We start from the raw sequence: 23254 nt of genomic DNA, 5'->3' as shown, positions 1-23254 counted from the left end.
TAGAGCTAGATGAAACCTTAGAAATTATAACAGGTCAGGGATTATGACTTTTTGAGGGGGTCATATTCTTTTGGTGATCTTGAAAAAATCTAGGGATCTCTTCTCAAAATATTGTTTCTTAAATGCATAAAATAAAGTACATAGAATTACAAAGGAAACCAATTATACAGAAATAAAGATTTTTTTTTCTCATCCATTTAAGGTACTCATTGAAATCTGTACTTTTGTTTTGGTTTCAACCCACTCCTCTGAAATGCCATCCCAGTATATAACTGATTGTTTGGTTTTAAAACTCTTCTCAATTTTGTGGCTTTAAAGAATATTCAGTTAGAGAATTAAAGAAAAAAATTGTTGGTTAAAAAAAAAAGTAAGGACCTCCAAGTTAAGAACTCTGAATTTATGCTAACTCCCTCATCTTATAAATGAGGAATGTGGAACCTAAGGTCATACCACTAATTCATTTTAGGGTAAGAACTAGAACCAAAATTAGGCTTATTGGTAAAGACAAGGCAATATCTGATAATTAGGCAATTTTCTTCATGAAAATTACTAGAGTAATAAAAATGTAAAATTAACTACAAAGGTTTAGAATTTTACCTCTCCTCAAACTGCCCATTTCAATTCTCCCTTTTTGCTTTCTGAATCATACTTCTCATCTGTGCCACTGTTCCTTTATGAAAGTGTTTCAGTTTTTCTTTATCTTGAAGAAAACATTTAAAGAACAACAGTATCCAGGCCTGCATTCTTCATTGCTGCTGAAAGCTGCCTCTATTACTGTATCCCTAGGTCCCACTTACCTGCTGGGCACTTTTATTTATGCAGAGTAATATTTTGAAATTGGGAACAAAGAGCCCTTTTGTAATACAAAGTAAGACTGCAAATGGCCACAAGAAATTTAAGGGTGGTTTCTTTTTCCTTTTTTTTTTAAAGGGGAAGTTAAAATCTATTTGATGCTAAACTACTTTCACAGCTTCCTTAGTTAGTGGTAGTCTTGGAGTATATAAATTGAGATTCTCTAAAGCACAATTCCAAATTAGTCCTGGTTTGTTCCAATAGATATTCAGTAGACAGGTAGCTAACACTCTGTGGGAGTCCAAAAGCCAACATATCTGCATCTAAATGCATCTAAAATATAAGGGTCTTTACTATGCTGAAAGTACAATGAAGGCAGGGATGGGGCTGCTTTTTGTAACTCTAATTGGATTCTGATTTTAGTGTACTTTTTTTTAGTGTACTTTAGATTTTTCAAGGCCTGAGGCTAAGTGACTTGCCCAAGGCCACACGGCTAGGTAATTATTAAGTGTCTGAGGTGGGATTTGAACCCAGGTACTCCTGACTCCAAGGCCGGTGCTCTATTCACTGCACCACCTAGTGTACACCTTTAGTGTACTTTTGTTGTGAGTCTGTGAAGAAGTGAAAGCATTTTGCTCTTTAGAGTTTGGAGTTAATCTCCATATCCAGTTAGTTGCTCATTTTGTCATTTCTATTTTTTGAACTATTTCTCACTCTTCTCTATTGCCATGGCCATAGGTCATTGTAACATGACTTCCTAGGTCACAAGTGGTGGCTCCACTTCTCCTTTCACTCTTTTCTTAAATCTCCATATTCTTTCTTCTAAACTTGTCATTCAACCAACAAAAACTCAGATCTTCCATCACTTCTCACTTGAATTAGCCTGATAGTCAGCCAACTGGTCTACCTACCTCCAATTCCTCCTCTTTCCAATCCAGACATACATTGCTTCCAGAACAGCAACATTTTTAGGAAGATCCCAACCCTGATTAGGACAGATTCCAATTCTCTAGTCAAAAATTTTATAGTATCTAATCAACCTCCTAATTTAGTCTCTAATTTAATCTCTTCACCTGCTATTAAAAGTCCTACATGTTTGGTTCGAATCCCAACTTTCATCTTTATCTCCTCCTACTGCTTTATTTTCACATACTCTAGCCATTCCTTACAAACGTCACCTTCTTTTCCCTTTAGTATCCCTATCCCAACCCCATCATTTTGTTCAAGTTGCTCCTGCCAACTGGAATGGCCACTCAGCCTCCAAGTTTTACTCATTGTCATTCAACTCAAAAGAAACTTTCTCCATGAATCCTTCCCTGAAACCTTAAGTGAGCAATGATTACTCTTTTTTTTAAACTCCCTAGTACTTTATTTACCTATTAATGCATGTACACATTCACTTTCAGATTATGGTTACTGACATATATCATGTTATTTTTGTTATTGTTCATTCATTTCGGTTCATTCATTTGGGGTTTTTGTGGAATGTAGGAGTGGTCATTTCTTTTTCCAGTATACTTTGCCCCTAATAGTGGAGGAAATTGAGGCTGAAAAAAGGTCAAATGACTGGCCCAGGGTCACAAAGCTAGTAAATATCTAAGGTCAAATTTGAACTCAAATTGATGGGTCTTCCTGACCCATTGTATCACCTAGCTGCTTCTGAGAGATTGTAATCTCTAGGAAGACAAGGATTATATTTTAATCATTTTTGTAATTCTCTAGAGTGACTAGTGCAGAGCTTATGAAAGTAGGAATTGCTTAATACTCATTGAACCATTGACCCATAGAGAACAAAGTTCTTTAATTTATGTTTTTTTTTCCCTGTGCCATAATTAAGATGGACATTTTTCTTCCTTTTAGATTTGCTATGTAGTTTGGACAGTCAAAGAACTGTTTTTCACTCATTGCTCTTTTTCGTGTGGGAGTCTGAAATGAAACATTCAATTCAATTCAGCAAATATCTATCTATCTAGCTAGCTATCATCTATATCTAATCTATTTCTTTTTAGCAAGTGTTTATTATTTACCAAGTACTGTGATTGATGTCTGAGACATAAAAACAATCTGTATCCTCAAGGAGCCTACATTCTATGGGGTGGGCTGTGACACAAATTCAGAGTTATGAATACAAAACCTATGTGAAGTAAATTCCAAGTGATTTCATGAGGGAGGGGAGAGCTAACAACTGGGAAGGGCCTCTTGTAGGTAGTGGTATTTGACTTGAGCCTTGAAGGGTGATAGGGATTTAGCAGGAGCCTCAGGGTCCAGGCCTTGGAAGGTCCCATTTACACAGTATCTGAAGTTTACAAAGTACTCTATCTTCCCAACAACCATTAAGGTAAATAGTTTAAGTGACATTATTATCTTTATACAGATGAGAGAAAATGAAGCTCAAAGAAAGGAAGTAATTTGAGGGCAGGAGAAATCACTAATAATTGGAGACACCAGGAAAGACCGAACTGATCTTTTTTTCTTTTCCTCAAGCATTTGGGAATAGAAAGTTCTTTATATGCTTTCTATCACCATCACAGAAACGTCTACTAAATGATGCTGTTGAATTTAGGTTTTTCACTGCTTCTGGTTTCCCCCTCTATGGGTGGGGGGAGAGAGCTAAAGGGCACAATGCCAGGCCTGGAGTCAGGAAGACCTGAATTCAAATCTAATTTCAGACACTATCTGTGTGACTCTGGGCAAATCACTCCACCCTGTTTGCCTTGGTTTCCTCATCTGTAAAATAAGCTGGACAAGGAAAAGGCAAACCACTTGAATATCTGTGCCAGGAAAAAATAAGAAAAAGAGATGGTCACAACTGAAACAACTGAATAACCCCTTCTGCCTCAAACTCATTTTAAAAAACTGTCAGCAGGGCTATTCTCAAATAAACTTTTGGTCACCCCATCTCTTGTGAGGAGGTAGAAGCTATTTCATACAACTACCTTTTTTTTTTTTAATGCTATCTGGCCTCCAGCTCACCAGGCTGCTGCCCTGCCCATCTGTAAAGCTGTATTTAAGAGAACCCATGTTGGTCAACTTGGTTCTTTCATCCCAAACCTCTGGGTTTAACTGTAATCTAACTAAAGGTCTGGCCAAACAATGACCCAATTCTACCTTTTGTTCCTTTGTACATACCAATGCCTTGTGAATTTCACTATCATTCATAAATTTTATTCTTCTCAATCAGGAGACCAATTTACACACCAACAGCATTATACAGACAAATCTCTAGAAAGATTTAAGAACCCTTATCAATAATGACCAACCATGATTCCAGAGGACCATGAAAAATGCATTATTCATTTCTTGATCAAAAGGTAGTGGACTGAGACACATTTTGGGGGCATGGCAAACATAGAATGTTTTGACTTTGCATATTTGATACAAGGTTTTGTTTTTCTTCCTCCCCAGTTTGAGGTGGAGGGATATAGGAATGGGAGAAAATAGATTTTTTATTTTATTCAATGAAAAAATATAAATTAAATTGAAACTTTTTTTTTTTGACTTTTGCTCAGAACTCACCTGGTATGGAAAAGGGGGAGAGTAAATCTGTTTCTGTTGATTCAGGCTGTGGCTGTTCCTGTTGCTGTAGCTGAGGTTCCTGCACCTCCGGGTTCTCCACAGGTACATTCCCATTCTCAATGTTCTCATGCTTCCCATTCTGCAGTGGTTTACTCACTCCATTGGCAGAGTTAATCAGTCTCTGGCGCTGCAGGGAGGGAAATACAAAAAAACAAAATTGGGTCTAGGATGAGCAGCACAAATACCCTGCTTCCCTATTTTTCTCTTTCTTCTTCTTTGGGGTATAAAAAGATTGCAAATACCTTAAATTGTCCTTGGCTCAGAAAAGTCTATGCAAAATACTTGGAAGTCTAATTCTGTGACAACTTGGTTGGGTTGGTTAATTCTCATCTTGAAAAAATTTCATGCAATAGTTTTATATTTGCTTTGTCCCCTGGTTTACTCCTTCAAAAGATTAAGGGGTTAATTGGACTTCAGGAATTCTTAACATTTTTTTAGGAGTGTATGTATGTATGTATATATTGGACCCCTTTGACAGTTAGGTGAAGCCTTAGGACCTCCCCTCAGAATAATGTTAAATGTAAAATAAAATACATGAGATTACAAATGAAACCAATTGTTTTGAAACTCTCTCCATCGCTCTCTCACTTCTTCCTTCTCTTTGCCTCTTTCTCAAGTTTAAGATTCCTGGTTAAGAATAAGAATCCTTGATCTCTAAGGACACAGAAATTTATGATTAAGAATTGGAAGAGACTTCAGAGCTAGTTTAACTCCCCTATTTTGTAGATGAGGTAGGACCAGTCCAGAGTCACAGGGCAGTAACCAATAGTGGTTGTGTTCCTGATTCATCAAATTGATCTACTCAGTATATTGTAGGTATTTGTTGATTTCTCTTTAAATAGTGAGGATATCATTGGAATCTTAATGAGTGACTGGCCCATCTTCTTCAGATGTCATGGGTTTAATTATAAGTTCCCCTCAGAGGGCTCCTCAAACTATATGACTATAATTCCAGCTCTAATCTCTCCCCTGAGCTTTAGGGACAAATTACCAGTTGCCTATTGGTTCCATTTCCTTCTCTGTGATAAGTGAAAATGAGGGATAGATAGTCTAAGTATAATTATTCTCATTTTATAAAAAAAGTATGCTGATGCACAGAGATATAAAGTAACTTTCAGTGGTCACAAAGTTCTAGGGTCCAAGTCAAGATTTGAATTTAGATCTCCTGATTTCAAGTCCAATTTCCCATCATGTCATGTGGCTCTTAGTCTGAATGTGGCCCAATGAAAAGAGTTGTACAGCTTTGCTGAGTTGTTTGTAAACCATATTACAACCCCTCCTATGGTGGCAAAGAAATGGTGGCAAATTAAGACAACTACCAAAAGTTATATGAAGGCCTACTCTGCTAGACAGGCACTGCGCCAGGGATCCAAATACAAGAGTGAGGTTATATTCATATATATTCATATAATTCATATAACCAAAGTTATATTCTTCAAGGAGGATGTGTGTGTGTGTGTAAAAACATCCACCTACATATGTATACATATCCAGATGCTAAACATGTCCGTTTTTATACCTTTATTTACTTATATACATAATTAACTGATAGATAATATTTATATATGCAAATGTATGTTTATAGATAAATAAATATATGATAAATACAAAACTGATATATAGTAATTTGGTGAGCAACATTAGTACCTAGGGAAATTGGGAAAGGTCTTTTGAAGGAGATAGGAGTTCCAGCAGGCAGAATTGAGGAGTGATAACATTACAGGCACAAAGAATATCCTTAGACAAAGGCCCAGTAGGGGAGAAGAAATGTCATGAAAGGATACAGTAAGCAGGCCAGTTTGGCTAAAACATAGAGTGTATGATGGACAGTACCATTGTTGTTGTTTGTCCTTTGTTCTCCATAAAAGGATCATGACATCAGGGAGGTGATGCCAAGACATGCAATTAGCCAGGAAACTCAGACTGGGATGAATGAGAAAGCCTTTACATGCCAAACTTTTGAATGTAGCATGCATTCTAACCTAAAGGCAAAGGGGAACTACAGAAGCTTCTTGGACAGAGGAGTAAGATGATTAGATTTGTGCTTTAGGATACCAATATGATATCTTTGTGTACCACAGATTGCAGAGGGGAGAGACTTGAGGCAGGAAGGCCAATCATGAAGCAAATGCAATTGTGTAGGCAAGAGGTGATGAAGGTCTGAACCGGAATGATGATCTTTGTGGGAGACCTGACACAAAGTCTTTTCTTGCTGAGAGATTACATTTTGAGAACTTATCAAAGTCACATGTATTTGTTGGAATTTGGGAATATCTCAACTCAAATCCTGACATCCTGATAGCAAGGTCAATTAGAAAGAGAAACAAATGGCCTTTTCCATGAATTCAGTTCTGGAGGATTCAGTCTTCTGAATCCTTCTATAACTCTGTATGTCTAAATAAAGTTTCCTCTGATCTGGGTCCTAAACTGCTGTCATGACAGATTCTGGTGCAATGGCCAGCAGTCCAACACATGAAACAAGTTAGTAGATGCTTCAGGCTGCCCTTACCTCTGGTACCATACCCAATTTAAAATCTCTAATAAAGGAAGGCTGGCTATAGCATCTGGATTCTCTCTCTCTCTCTCTCTCTCTCTCTCTCTCTCTCTCTCTCTCTCTCTCTCTCTCTCTCTCTCTCTCTCTCTCTCTCTCTCTCTCTCAATAATTTGGAAGGAACTTTTTCATTTTTTGTCTCTGTTTCTGTGCCAGCTAATTTTTTTGAGTGAAATCCTGTAGAGAGACGTTTGGGTCCCTTAACCAGACCTCAGTTTAGGAAGTGGAAGTTTTTGTGCAAAGGACATCTGTATCATCTCTCTACCTGACTATGTATATAAGAGAATAGGGAAGGAGCTTGGTACCTCCTGAGGCAATACATCAGGGGCTCCCATCAGCCTCTGGGTACTTGCTACAAAAGACATCCCATTCAGAATCTGAAGGCTCAAGTAGTATGCCTTTGCAGATTAGCAAGATTGTTCCTTCTCTCTGTTTGTATACCTATTTTTATATAAGCTGTCTATTTGGTAACTCTCACCCTCACTTTGGGTAGAACCTAATCATGAGCACTGTGTAACCTCAGTGATAGCCATGCCTGCTTATGGCAAACCTTTCTTTGGTGACATGATCTGCAGGTTGAAAAGTGCTAAGTGAGCACTCTGAGTAAGCTTTTTTTTTGTTCTTGTGATGGGAACAGGTCATCCCAATGAACTTCCAGTTCCCTCCAAGGGATCTCCAGTTTATTATATTTTTGGTTATCATTATTCCAAGATTTATAATTCTGAATGGGTGGAATTGCCATATCAAAGACAACCCCTTTACAATATTCCTGGTGGAATGACCATTTGATGTTGACAAAACAGTATATTTTTGGGAGCTTTCCAGATTTTTATGTCAAAAAGTGGAACATGCCTAATGGGACCTTTTTCATCTGGTATCGAGAAGCTTTTAAATATAAAAATGAGGCCAGGAATAAAAGCTACAAGAATTCACATCAGACAATGCCCTCTGAGAGAAATGATTATTATTATTATTTTGTTGCGTTGTCATTTTGTGAGGCAATGGGGTCAAGTGACTTGCTCAAGGGAGAGAAATGATTATTAAACAACAAATTATTGAGGAGATGCCTGATCTTTCCAAAAATTTATCCCACCTAGATTATTTCATCAAGGTGGAATTGTTGCAACTATAAAACCTTTCAAAGAGTTTCATCTGAGGTGAATTCTGACCCATTGTGTTCTATTCAGACTTGAGTGAGGATAAATTTTTTGATTAGATTGCCTAAGGCTGGGGGGTGATCTGAAAGTAAATGACATAATCAAAGTCACATCCCCCAATCCCTCATAAGAATAAATTCACTTCTCATTATAATATTCATTCTCTCATTTCTTGTTAACCCATCAGAGTTGACAGGAACTCTCAGAAAGACTCACTCTTCCAAGGGCATATAAGTATTGAATGGGTTCCATGAGGAGGTCTTCAGCATTGGAGAGTGTTACTGATCATTTTTATTAATTATTCACTATCATGATTAATAAAATGACTAATTTCCCAGAAACTATATCTCTCAAACTTTTTAAGCATCATATATCTCTTCCATCCTCTTTAACCTAATTACAAAGTACCACTATCATTGTCTTTGGACCTTAACCCCTTAACACTACTGTAGCAGACTGTATCTTCTCTCCCAATATCTCTTTTGCTTCCTTTCCCAATCTCAATCTCTCTGTCCTCAATTCTTCGACCTTACAACTTCCATTGCTGAGATCTTTGAACCCATGCTTTAAACCTTCTTGCACTTCGAATCCTGGATTGTAATTTCTGAGAGCAATGTCATTATTATTCATGTCCCTTGGAAACTGGGTGACTTTACAATTTGATCCAAAAAGTTTCCTTGAGATTACAGAAGATCAAGAGAAACTTAAAGTAGTTATGAACTATTATAAATTGTTGCCACCTATCTTGGGCCAATAATAATCAATGAGATCTGTTAAGCTCGGTGTAACTGTGCAGCACTTTTTGTAGTCAACAACTGACCTTCAAATCAGTAGCCTTTTGATAGATGAGAAGGATTAAGCCATGGTTTTTCTTATCACATTACCCATAAAGACAAACTGGACTAAGAAGTACTTTTAAAACAAAATTAGGGTGAATAGCAAGCAGATTAACAGATCATCCATCCAAGGGCTAAATCTTGGGGAGAAACTTTGGGATGCTATAATTGGAGGAAGAGATAAGGCTTTAACTAAATTACAGTTAGCAGCAATTTAGTACTATTGCAGTAGTGTTATCAGACCAGGCAAGCCAAGCTGATGGCCCAGTACAGGTCCAGGTTGTAAGTGTCACAGTTACGGGCTCAAAGACAACCTTAAAATAGTAATCATGATTGTTTTCTGTCTTGGGGAGGGAGAGAGAAAACTTTGCAAAAATGAATATTGAAAACTATGTACATATAATTGGGAAAAATAAAATACTATTAAGATAAAAAATAATAATCATAATTGAGTGAATATAGACAGACCCTGGGGGCATAATCAGCTTAGTCTATCAGAATACTAAAATTCTCTAATTCTAAGTTTATAATTATGACAATAAGGATCATCACTGCAAGTGGGAAAAACCCAGAACAGATTGTCCTGACCTTCTCATAAGTAGAAAGGAATATAAATTTCCATCATTTGTAACATCAAAGGGCACACAAAGTAGAGAAACCCTATGTATGTGATAAGTGTAATAAAGAATTTAAACATCAAATAATTTTCTATTTGAATTACAAAATTCACCAAAAGGAAAAAAGTAAAAACAAAACATTAGGATGTGTTTAGTGTCCTTAAAGGGTTCCAATAGACTCATCTCACTAGTCAAAAGAGGAACTACAGAGAGGAAGCCCTGTCAATGTAGTTGGTGGCTAAAGGTTTCATTCAGCACTTTGACATGATTGCCTGTCACATAGTAGGTGCTTATTAAATAGTGATGCATTCACCATCCATGAATATTCATAAAGTCCTGTGTGTGTGTGTGTGTGTGTGTGTGTGTGTGTGTGTGTGTGTGTGTTTTGCAAGGCACTGGAGTTAAGTGAATTGGCCAAGCTAAGTAAATATTAAGTGTCTGAGGCTGTATTTGAACTCTGGTTTTCCTGACTCCAAGGTTGATGCTCTATCCACTGTATCACCTAGCTGCCCCTGCTCTCATATATTTATAAACATTAGAAAGAACATAGTTTTTTTCTGATTCTATTCCAACCAACTTCCAACTTCCAGGCCCAAAATACTGTATTCTAGACTAGTGATTTTCAAACTTTTTGGTCTCAAGACCTCTTTACACTCTTAAAATTTTTGAGATTAGAGAGCTTTTATTTATATTATGTGGTTGGTTAATGCTTTGTTTATGTGGTGATATTTATTGATTATTTTTACCATTAGAAATGAAAACAGAAATATTATAAAAATATTAATTCACTCAAAATACCAAAAATAAATCTATTATATGTTAAAATGGCATATTTTAAAAATGAAAATAACCCTATTTTCCACAACAAAAAAGAGTAAAAGTGGTTTTGTTTTTTACATATTTTTGTAAATCTCTTTAATGTATGGCTTAATAGAAGACAGCTGGATTGTCCTACCTGCTTCTGTTTCAATCTGTTGTGATACCTTGCTTCAGTTAAAGTATATGAAGAAAATCTGACCTCACACAGATATGACGTTGAAAAAGGGAGTGGTATTTTAATAGGCAAATAATGTTTTAGTGTTTTGATGACAATCGTTTTGCTCTAATAGATCCCCCTGAAATGGTCTTAGTTTCTTTGAGAAATGCTGCTGTAAATGACTGGGATAGCAACACTCCCACAGTCCTTATACACTAAAATCTGGTCTTATATATTACAATGCTCCAATTTGTCACTGGAACTTCTCACTCCACTCTGAAAGCCTCTGAATTCTCTAAGACATCTCCTAAAATTATGAATGCTGAATCCTCATCTAGTATCTGTCCCTACTCAATATCTATTGGTGCCCAATAAATAGGCCTTCTTACTTAGCCCTTGTCCTCCTACCAACTTATTGAGAAGGGATCTCATTTGAAAGTTGAGATATGTGATTCTATGGATTTATCTGGATATCCTGGAACTGTGGGAAATAAATTTTGAAATTTCTAGCAGCAACGGACACTAGTGCCAACCATTCTTCATTGTAACAGGAATTGTTGGTCTACTCCTTAACTACTAATGGATTTGCCTAAACACTTGAGCCTAAACAGATTGTGCAGTTCAAAAATCTCCTCTAAGGAAGGTATTCAATGTCATTATCTTTCTTCTCAAACAGGTAATTATTGTTCCCATCTGTTTCCAATTTACCACAACTTGTCTTCCCCCCTCAAGAAACTATAAAGAGACATGTGCTGATTTTTCCAAATTACTTCCATAAACTGAGATTATTTCCATCCTACCCACTTTTCCCATAGTCTTTCACCAGGACACCATGTTTTTCTGCACCTGTTTGTAATGCCAAGAATTTCATGGTGGAAGACCATTGCATTGTCTTCTTCTCCATACTCCTATATCCTGAGAGTCATTTCCTATTTGCATTTACATACCAGTCATTTGAGTAAAGTTGAATAAAATGTCCCTATTGCTAACCCAAGTCTCTGTTGTCCCAAGTCCTCAGAAATGACATCATATTCCCTGGTGGATCTACCTTTTTTTGACTGTTAACATCTCTAACCCCCCCCCCCCCAGTGTAATTTGATTGTTAGCATCTCTAAACCCAGAAATACCTAAAAAAGAATACACCGAACTTCTTTTCTGTGCTGGTTGCTACAAATCATAAGATCTCTGGAAGAAAGTTTCAGTTACCTCCTACTTAAACACAATTTTTGTTATCATTTTAGTAGTCCTCATTGTGACCTCATTTGGGATTTTTTTTGACAAAGATACTGGAATGATTTGTTATTTCCTTTTCCAGCTCATTTTACTGATAAGAAAACAGAGACAATAGGGTTAAGTGACTTACCTAGGGTCACACAGCTATCATATGTCTGGCCTATGACATTGACCAGAGGGTCTGCCTAGTTGCCACCATTAAAGTTCCATGTGAACTCATTGTTTTCATTTTATTATCTAAATGCTATTGTTGTTTTCGATATATACTCTGGGTCAGTGGAAGCCTGTCCTTGTATCTGGTTCATAGCATCATAAAGAATAATTTATCATTGCAAATGCATATGCACAAAAAAATGCACATTGACTGATTGATTGATTTGTGTTCATACAGACAATATTACTACATTTCCCTATAGCCAGGGACAGAGGCACATGTTTCAGGATATATGTAAGGGTCAAATATTTCAAGACATATATAAGGTACTTAATAAATAACAACAATTGTCCTGCAGCTACTACCTATAGTTCAGTGGAATTGTGGAAGGCAAAAATTCTGATATAAAATTGTACTTAATCAAAATTTGTTCAAAGAAGAATGGCCTTAGGGATTTCTTATTTTGAGCACCTGTAAGTTTTACTCATCCATTCTCCAGATCTAATTCACATAATGAAACCACAGATCTAGCAAATACCAAAAATGATTAAAATGGTGAATTATCAGTGAAACTGATCAGTTGAAACTCAATTAGAAGGAGGTAGAGCTAATTTAGGGCCTGAGCTATTGGGGGGCAGGACAATCTACCTTAAAGTTTGAGGTAGGTTATATCTAAAATTGTCAAATTTGCAGATATTACTGATACATTGCCTCCTGGAGCTGTGTCAACCTTTCTGGCTTAAAATATCTGCTTCTGTACCAACTTGACCAGGCAGACCTTTGATTTTTGTTTACTTGCATCCCAATTTTAAAAACCACTCCTTTTTCCTCAGGTGAGAATCCGTGGTTTTTATTCCAGCCTAGTATCCTAAATTACATGCATGTATTATTTTTCTCAACAGGACAGGGATGATCTTGTGCTAAGCAATTTATAAGTATAGTATGTCCCACCTGACTGAGGTAATATAAAATTGTTAATAAACATCTCCCATGGTTCTTTTGGAATTAGCTCCCCATTCAGTGCTGTTTTTGCCTGGATCATTCTTATTTGGTCTCTTAGCACTTGATAATTTTCAGGAGGTCATTAAGGTTGCTTGGCCCTTCTTTATTGGACTTCCAGATATCCTTTAGCTCAACCAGTTGTCATTTTATTACTCTATCCTGATAAAAGGATTCTAGCAAGGTATCCTAATTAAATCACTTAGACATGATAGGAGATTAAAAAAACATTTATTAAGCTGGTATAATAGTCTCTACAGACAATGAGTTGGGTCAAATGTTTCTTGCCCAGTGATGAGTTTTCCTATTTCTGATATACTGGTGGACAGTGTTTGTGTGTAGATCATATGTTTCCACAATGACTAGAGCTGAGAGCCCCATTAGAGGGCTCATATTAGAAGGAATTCTCTTTGAACCACATGTCCCCGAGGATTATGTGGGACACCCCTCAGTGTCTGCTTGGGTTGATGCACTTTAAATAGGTAATTTGAAAGATTGGGGAATCAAAGATTCATGAAAGTCAAGCTATGAACAAAGAACAAAGAAAAATGACATCTTCTGCTATATCTTTCCAAGTCGGATTGTGTTATGTACCTTATCTTGAGGCACTGACAATGTTTGTAGTTCCCAAAGTACTGCTGATTTACTAAGATAGATCAAACTCAATTTCTACAACTCTCTTTAGTTGCCTTGCAGAGAAACCAGCATCCCTAAGATCGCTACAAAAGTGGTTACCTGGGAACTGAAGCTACATCTCCTGGAAAACATTACTGGGAGAGGCCTCTATAGCAGAATGGGTGCTAGCAGGATTTAATACCTTATTTAATTCCTTGCTATTACATTGCCAGTCTCTTTTTTATTAAATGCCTTTTGCTTTAAATTAATTTGTCATTTGGCTTCTTGTTGTATAAAGAGATATATCAGTTGGGACTCAGAGCTGTGAATTTGAATAGATGAGTGTTCCAACAGTATTATGAATCTAGTAATAGCTGAGAGGGGGCCCTGGGATATACTAATAACTTAGAAGGTAGAAAAGGAACACTTCAAAAAAAAGTGTATTTTCTACAGGCCCTCAATACTACTTCTCTTTCCCCTACACTGCGCACCCCCTCTCATTTCTATGAAAAATATCAACATCTTCACTTTCTCACAGAGTGGAATAGATTGTGCTTATTACCACAGTGGTAGCTGGTATGTAAGAAATGTTTATTGATTGACTAATTGGTAGTGAGCTTCCAAACATGAGTGCCTTAATTAGGAGGAAAAATTGATTGCTTGTTGAGGATGATAGAGAAAGGGTTATTGAAACCACTTCTAAAAAAGAATAAAGGACCATAAAATGCCACCTCAGGGATCATATGGCCCCAGATTCTGAGATAAAATTCCAGTCAGATGGAAATATTGTTACAGAAGATTCAGGTATGGGTTGGACTAGATGAATTATGAGGTTCCTTTCAATGTGGAGATTTCTATGATTATTTGAACTGTTACACCATCACAGTCATTATACAAGAGTTAATATTTGCTATGTTCTTATCAATTCCCTTTAATTTATTCCAGTATGGGATGATAACCCAGGAAATGATTCATCACCAAGATGCCATCATGGAAGGCTGGATCTGATGAAAACAAAAATCCTCATCTCTTAAAGATGCATCTGAAGTGTTAAAGGAGTATTGGATTTTGATTTAGGAAAACCTAGACTTCAGTCCTTGTTGTGAAACTGACCATAGGTACAGCCTTGGGCCAGTCAGTTCACTCTCTGAGGCTCCTAATTTGTAAAAGGGAGGTAATATACTATCTTACCTCTCCAGGCTTTTTGAGGATTAAATACACTAACATATGCAAAGTACCCTATCAAATGTTAAATAAATGTGAACTTTTATTATGATGACATTTCATTTTTCAAGAAGAAAGAGGAATTTGTACATAAAAATACTTTCATTTCACTTTTGGGTGCTTGGAAATCTAAATCTCCTTCAGGAGTATCAAGTGGCAATGGAGCTAGAGTTTATTTCGTTTTTTAAAAGGAGCCTAGGGGATTTCTATGATGTGAGCACTGCTCAAAGAAGACATATGACTAACTCAATTTACAAAATGGGCAAAATAGGGTAGGGAGGAAAGGGTACTTGTGTTACAAAAGGATTAAGGGATTTGCTGAAGAATTCCCCTTTTTAGTGACCCAGGGAATATGGTTCAAAGAATTGTAAGGATCCAGGATAGAGAACCTTACTAAGTAGCATGTGGGAACACAAGATGCTGTTAGGGTTAGAGCTGTAAAAGACCTGGGATCCCCTCCAAGGGATGCATTGTGAGATTTTGGGAGCTCCAGGGACATGGAAAAGAGAGAAAACATTTCACTAATTTCTTACTGAAATTGAGCAACTCATTCATTCATGAATTTGTAGGCAACAAAAATTATTCTCAAGATTCCACAGGCTTCACCGGACTCTCAAAGGGGTCCATGACACATTGATCTAGTTCAACCATCTTATTTCACAATGATGAAAACAGGCCCACACAATACTTAGTAAGTAGCTGATTCTGGATTTTAACCTAGATTGTCTAACTGTAAATCTTGGTCTCATTATACTGCACCACCAGGCTCTCTCATCTCAAATCCAAAGTTCTTTCTACTATATAATCTTTCTTCCCTAGGCAAAGGTGTCAAACTCAGGCAGGTAGACCTATAAGACACTTTCAGAAGTTTCCCAATGTGGCCAGATTAAAATGTACTTAGGACAAGTTTAATAAAAAAATGAAAATACAACACAGAGAATGTTGGTTTATGGGTTTTTTTTAAGTTTTTACAAGACAATGGGGTAAAGTGGCTTGCCCAAGGCCACACAGCTAGGTAATTATTAAGTGTCTGAGGCCGGATTTGAACTCAGGTACTCCTGACTCCAGGGCTGGTGCTCTATCCACTGTGCCACCTAGCCGCCCCTTAGTTTATGGTTTTTGAAGTCAATCCCATAGATCCTTTTGTATAGTTTTGTTGTTGTTCAGGGGAATTTGACTCTTTGTGACCTAGTGGACTATAATGTCTATGGGTTTTTTGGCAATGACACTAGTTTGTATGGTTTAGTGGGGGGAGTGGCTAGGTTGGATAGAGTGCTGGTCAGGAAGACTCATACCCATGAGTTCAAATCTGGCTTCACTTATTGGCTGTGTGAACTGGGGCAAGTCACTTAACTATTTGCCTCTTCTTCTTCTGTGAAAAGAGCTGGAGAAGGAAATGGCAAACCACTCCAATATCTTTGTTTTTCCTAAACTCCAAATAGGTCTTGAAGGGTCAGAAATGACAAAAATATGAATAAAAAAAAAGCAACAATGGTTTAGTGGTGCTCATTTCCAATTGAGTTTGACACTTGGCCCATAGTATTAGAGCTAGAAGTGGTCTTAAAACATGTTAGAGATGGAAGTGACCTTACACAGATTGTAAGAGATGGGCTCAGTGGCAAATGATGAGAAATGAAGATAGGTTCACTCTAATACTGTGATGGGGCAGATGGAACCTGAGATTTCATGGGTATAGGAAACTCATTGGTAAAGGAAATTTGCACCAATGCAAATCAACATCTCCTCTGCAATTTATAGTCTTAGAAAACTGGAGGCATTGGGAGGTTTAAGTGAGTGGTCTAGGGTCACAAAGCCAGGATTCATCAGAGAAGGAATAAGAACCTAATTCTTTCTGACTTGAATCCCCTATATGTTTTACATCACACAGATACTGGATTTGTCTGCCAATTTTTTTTTTCAGGAGCATATTTTGTAAAGAACAAGGTATTGCACACGTCTATTTATCCTCCAGTGTGGGTTCTATGAATTTGTGGTACTGCAGCATGGTTGGATGATAAATCAATTGGAATTTCTGGAGGACAGGCCTTCCTCTAAGAACTCAGGACTAGATTTTGTGTTATATACAACATCTATAAGAGAGATATGGCAGTTGCTGTTACATACCACCATTTGGGGAAGGCATAATTATGCTAATAACAACAAAGAAAACAAAAACTATTTACCTGAGTATAGTGATTTTACAAATCCCTGCTATATACATTATCCCATTTGAGTTTCACAACAACCCTAAGTTTAAAATTTACCCAGCTATTTAGTGATGGCGTCAATCCTGAAAACAGGTCTTACGTCTTTCAGAACAGGGAACTTTTTCCCACGCTATCTCTCTAACATCATCCTCATCACTGATAATATTATCCCCAGCACAGGTACAGCATTTTAAATTTTACAAAGCATTTAACACATATTATCTCATTTTATCCTGGGAGGTAGATGCTATTATTAGTGTTGGATTTTGAAGGAAGACCTGAGTTCAAATCCTATCTCAGACAAGTACCAGCTGAGAGACCCTGGGCTAATGACTTAATGTCTGTCTTCATCATTTTTCCTACCTTTAAAATGGGGATGATAGTGATAGCAACCACCTTTCAGGGTGGTTGTGAGGATTAAATAAGGTAACATATATAGAATAATTTATAAAACTTAAAGTGTTATGTAAATGAGAACTATTCTTATTTGAGTAGAATACAAACTCCTTAGCCTAACATTTATGGCCTACCAAAATTTGGCTCTTATGTTTCCACCTTATCTGACCTTATTCCTCATTATATACTTTAAATAACAGCCAAACAACTATCACACATTTCCTTCACATAGTCCTTTCCTCTCCCCTTCCCATGGATTTATTCAGATCATTCTCAGCTTCCCTACCATTTCCCTTCCCTCCCCCTGCCCAATATTTCCTCTTGCCTCTATTATTTTCCTCTTCTTTCAAGGTTCAACTCAGGGGTCTTCTCACTCTTCCTTTCATTCTCTCAACTAAAAGAGATCACGCCCTCTTCATATTTTCCTAGACCAACCAGTCTGGATCTCTCCATGGCTATTATTATTGTCTGTTTTGTATTATACTTCTGTTTGCTTCTTATTCTTGCTATTAAAATGTAAAGGCATGTCCTTCATCCCCCCCCCCTTTTTAAGAGGTAATCTGGGTTAAGTGACTTGTCCAGGGTCACTCAGCTAGTAGGTATCTGAGGCTGAATTTGAACTCAGGTCCACTTGACTCCAGAGTCAATGACAACTTCACTGCTTTTTAACTTTGAATCCCCTATATGTTTGTATACACATACACACATATGTATATATATGTGTGTGTATATATATATATATATACATGTGTATATATATATATATATATATACACACACATATATATGTATATACATGGCAATGAATAAATGCACATTCAGCTAAACTGAACCTGTCCTGAAGTGGACTTACCTCATTGATTATGATCCTGCTTGCCATCCGCAGTCTGGTCCTGGGCCCAAATTTATTAGTGATCATTATGCGTAATCCAGCATCAGGGAAACTGAACTGGGGGGGACTGGAATTCATGATTTCATCCACCATCACCACTTGATTTTTGCTATAGTGCGGCTTCTCCTTCACTATTGATCACAATGTCAACAGTTAGTCTTGGGATTTCCTTAAGGAGACATTTAAATGCTGGATCCATTCCCCCACTCCCAAACCCCACATGTATATTGCTCCTTGAACCTTCCTCATCGACTGTGTGTCTGTCACCTACATGCTGCCCTGATGCTCCTTACAAGCCTCACATCTGGATTTCAGCAAAGCATTTGGGATTCTTGCTTGTTGCCTTCACAAAAACTCCCCAGAAAGTAATATTTCTCTTAAAATGACTAAATAGACTGGAATGGATATTCCTTATTTAAGAATGAGTCAAAACTCATATGTGTGAGGTGCAATGTGATGAGAAAAAGTTGTCAAGACTTGCCTGGAGTAACCTGATAGCTTGGGCTCTTCTTGGAAGGTGTTCATCAGAGGTTTCTGTCCTTATTCTATACACTCTTCACCTTTCAATCAATATCTTTCCACTCTTTCAATCCAATTCAAAGGTTGTATAAATGAGCATGTAAACTAGTACCTAATTTAAAACCCTGAGGATAGCTGATCACACTTATTAGTGTGTATTGGGCATATTTAATTTTCTCTTTTCCCTTCTTATTTCCCATCATTATTATATTATTATATCATTATCATTATTATATGCTTTTTTCTTCCCTTTGATCATGTGCCAATTTGTATCAATGGATAGAGAATCTCTATTCTTTACTTGCCTCTCATTTTATATTATAAGCAGAATTAGACTCTATATTCCAAATGTTCCTTGGAATGAAAATTTGAAGAAACAAGTTGGAGTACTCATATAGCCATATGTTCTGTTGACCACTTTGGCCTTTTCTTTCTTTTTTTCCCAAATTTTTTAAAAGACCTTGTCTTCTGGATGATAACTACAGGTCCTCAGAAAGAGGCATGGGCAGCACATTTCATTAGAATGTGTACCTAGGAAATAAATCTTTGTTTGTTTTTTTTCTTTCAACAACTATTTTTTTTTAGGTTTTTGCAAGGCAAATGGGGTTAAGTGGCTTGCCCAAGGCCACACAGCTAGGTAATTATTAAGTGTCTGAGACCAGATTTGAACCCAGGTACTCCTGACTCCAAGGCTGGTGCTTTATCCACTATGCCACCTAGCCACCCCTTTCAACAACTATTGATTGAATATTTACCCATAAAGGATTGTACTTTTATTCATCAAACTAAAGAAAATAAATACAACTATTTAAAATAGTTAACTATTAAATATTTATAACTATTTAAAAAATTAACAATGGAACTTTACTAAATAAAGAAATACACTCAAAAAAAATGAAATGAAAAAATTTAAACATTTTTGAGACATTAGGTTGTTCCAGGGAATACCTGGACACACAATCCATGACCCTAGATAGAAGGACACTTCTTTTGAAGCTCATAGGAAAGCAGCCACAGGTCAAAGTCAGAACTGGAAAAGTCTTTAAAGACTGTCTAGTCCAATCTCCTCAGTTTTACAAATAAACAAGCTGAAACCTCCAAGAAGAGAAGTGATTAGCCTAAGGTCCCATAGTAAGTTAGTGGCCTTTTAACACTGGTACTCAATGAAAAAATGAAGGACACCTTCCTACTAAAAACCCTTAAGTCCTAATAGAATATATGGATTCCTGAACATGATCAATATTGATATCACTTATTTCTTTTTACTCATATTTTATCTCCCTTAAGATAGATAATAAGTTCCTGAGGAACTTATTTATCTTTCTATCTCCCCCAAAACTAGCATATTGTTCCACACATTGGTGCTTAATAAGTGTTTGTGAATGAATGAACAGATGAATGAATGAATTATATATGTGGAAAATCGTAAAATTTGTTCCCCCAAGACCAGAGTGGTTCTCAGTGTCAACCAATCCCTCATTGACTACTAGAGCACTAGCAGGTTCAAGATAGCACACATCAGTTCTATGTTAGTTATTAGTTCCCATTGTTTTCTGCATGGATAACACCCACTTAAACCACTCTAAACAGCAAATCCATGCAATTGTGGCCACACACACACACACACACACACACACACACAAGTGAACACACAGCAAGGCTCAGCAGACAGGAGGCATGTGGTGTTAGAAAAAATGAAGCCAGAGATGTCATGCATTGAATCGAGATGAAAACTAACCTTAAAGCAAGGGAAACATTCCGATGGGTTGGGGTTTATGTGTATGTGTTTGTTTTAAATGTTGTGTTATTGCTTGAATGCAAGCAGATTACTTACAATTAAGAAGAAGAGGAGGAGAGTGTAGGAGACAAAAGCAAACAGTGACCGCCAGAAATGATTAGTGTGCAGTGGGAGCCAAGACCCTGGTCTGGAAAAAATAACATTCATTCCCCACCCATGATCCATGACCGGGGGAGGGCATTCTTGTCATCTGGCTCAAATGCAGCTGGGATGGTTGAGGCATTTCTGCTTATTTGCCAAAGGGATGCTGGAGGAGGAATATTAATGGAGGACATTAGGACCTGGGGTCCTCTTGCAGAAGAGGTTGCTCCATGGAAGCTCCAGCCTATAGCTTTCTCCTTCATGCACATGCTTGGGTTGAATACTGATTTTTCTATTAATATTCAGCATTAGAATCTTAACCATGCCTCTCTGCTTCTGGGCCCTGAGCTACAAGATATTTTGCATGCTCTGCACCACAGCCTCCAATTCCTCTTAGGAGGAGGCAGAACTACTCTAAACACTGTCTACTATCTGACTAAATGAAACTGGGCAGGAAGTCATCTTCCCTTTGCTCCAAAGAGAAACAACATGAAGGTAGTCTTTGAGTTCTGATAAAGAGTGGTCTCCTTGAAGAGTCTAGTTGGTCAGCCTTGGTTGGCTTACCAGCTGCTTAGAGCAGGATGGGTCATGGGAATGTCTGAAGATTTGAAAAAGAAAATCCTTTTCTTTCCATCGCACTCTCCCTACCCACTCAGGATGCTTTTGGTGGTGGGGTTTCTAGATGGTTTGAAAATTGAGTTACATTAGAAAAGGAATATTAAATTACAATCTTCTTCCAAGCTAAGGTCAAGAGAAGGTACACCCCAAAGTCAAAGTTACATTTTGGTTCAGAAAGAAGAGAGGAGAGTATTGATGAGGACTGCATTGAAAAGCATTATGATAAAAAGGGATTGATGAAAGGATGATGGCTTAGGGGAAGAACAAATTACAAAACATTGGATCAGTGTGGGCTTGGTATATATTTGGTTGAAAGACATCTAGGTGTCATAGGGGACTTGGTCAAGTTAAATTTTAGTCCACAAAGTGGTGATGTTGCTTAAAATAGCAAGTACACCTCTGGGATCCCAAAGTAAGCAGGAACAAGAATGAATATTCAAACTTTAGCATTGGGAGACTATTTGTGTGAGAATGAGCTTTGGTCTGAGTGTTAATAGGGTCTTGAGACAAATCTCAGGATGCCCAGTTAGTTCTCAAACACCCTATTTCGTAAGCACCAGAGTAAAACTTGATAGAGAAAATCTGCAAATTTAGAAACAATAGGGAACAACCAAAATGATCAGAGTTTTGGAATATAGTCTCAAAGAGCTGAAGGGAAAGGAAATTAGTTTATCTGGCTCTGGCAAACAGAATCCTAATCAACGTTTTTGCAACAATATTTAAGTAAGCAGAGGTTTTCCTGTTCCTATTGAAAACAGAAGTCTAAATTTTAAGAATTTTTTTTTTGGTGAGACAATGCGGGTTAAGTGACTTGCCCAAGCTCACAGCTAATAAGTATCAAGTGTCTGAGGCTGAATTTGAACTCAGGTCCTTCCAATTCCAGGACTGGAGCTCTGTCCACCATACAACCTAGCTGCTCCAAGAGAAGAATTTCGATTATCTATTTGGGACACTCTCCTTTTACATTTTCTTCTATTTTTTGGTTTTGTTTAATAGGTTCTTGCTGTCTCATAAAGTCATTGGTTTCCACAGACTCCATTCTTTTTTTTTTTAAGGTTTTTGTGGCTTGCCCAAGGCCACACAGCTAGGTGATTATGAAGTGTCTGAGGCCAGATTTGAACTCAGGCACTCCTGACTCCAGGGCCGGTGCTCTATCCACTGTGCTACCTAGCTGCCCACCATTCTTTTTTTTTTTAGAGAAGAATTTTCTTCATTTACCTTTTGCAACTCCTTTTCCAATTGGTCAATCTATTTTTTTTGAGCAAGTATCAATTTTTATTTTATCATTTTTTTATTTTTATTTTTTACTTTTCATGATGTCAGAATTTCTGCCAGTCAATTCTATTTTTGAAAGAGTTTGCCATTTGACCAATTGAGGTTTTGAGAGAATTATTTTCTTTTTGCATTTGTCCAATTGTATTTTCCAATGATTTGTTTTCTTGTTGCAAGGTGTTAATCCTCTCTTGGGTTTCTTTTCCCAAATTTTCCAATTGATTATTAAACTCCTTCCTTATTTCTTCAAGGAGGAGACCAGATCATATTCTCTCAGAGGTTCTAGGTCTCTCTGAGTTAAGGTCTTTTCCTTCCAAGAATTTTTCTATGGACCCTCCTTTTCACTGGCCTTTCTTCATTTTACTAAGACCTTGAGTTGGGGAGGGGCTGGTTCACAGAGCTTTGGTGTTGGGATCCCTAGAGGCTTTACTCATTGAGTATAATATCTCCAGCCAACCAGTAGGGGGTGTTGGTTGCTTTCTCTGGAGTGTCTGTGACCTTGATTGAGGCCCTCTCCCTTGGCCTGGAATGAGTGATTGAAGCTGATGAATACTTTTGTCTTCAATCAATGGTGGGCTTTACCCTCAGTTGAGGTCCTCACTCTCCCTGTTGTCAGCTGTAGTAGTTCTGCTGCCCACACACCTGCATCTGGGGCAAAAGGTCTGTAATTGTGTATGTTCTGGGAAGAGGCTTCAGCTGAAATGGAGGCATGAACTCTGAGTTCCTCAGACCAGAGGAGCC

General features: G+C 37.4%; 1 protein-coding gene across 1 annotated transcript in view; it reads right to left on the bottom strand.

Annotated features, from left to right (window-relative positions):
- Positions 1-23254, bottom strand: part of SLC24A4 (solute carrier family 24 member 4) — a 247227-nt gene that overhangs the window by 41820 nt on the left and 182153 nt on the right. The window contains exons 12-13 of the mRNA XM_074236269.1: positions 18187-18356; positions 4309-4495 (exon numbers count right to left, since the gene is read on the bottom strand). Coding sequence (XP_074092370.1) covers positions 4309-4495; positions 18187-18356 — 357 coding nt within the window. The remainder of the gene's footprint in view (positions 1-4308; positions 4496-18186; positions 18357-23254) is intronic.

The sequence above is a fragment of the Macrotis lagotis genome, chromosome 4 (assembly GCF_037893015.1).
Source record: "Macrotis lagotis isolate mMagLag1 chromosome 4, bilby.v1.9.chrom.fasta, whole genome shotgun sequence".
NCBI classification, from domain to species: domain Eukaryota; kingdom Metazoa; phylum Chordata; class Mammalia; order Peramelemorphia; family Peramelidae; genus Macrotis; species Macrotis lagotis.
The sequence above is the reverse complement of the archived record's forward strand: the minus strand, read 5'-3'. Positions and strand labels throughout refer to the sequence as shown.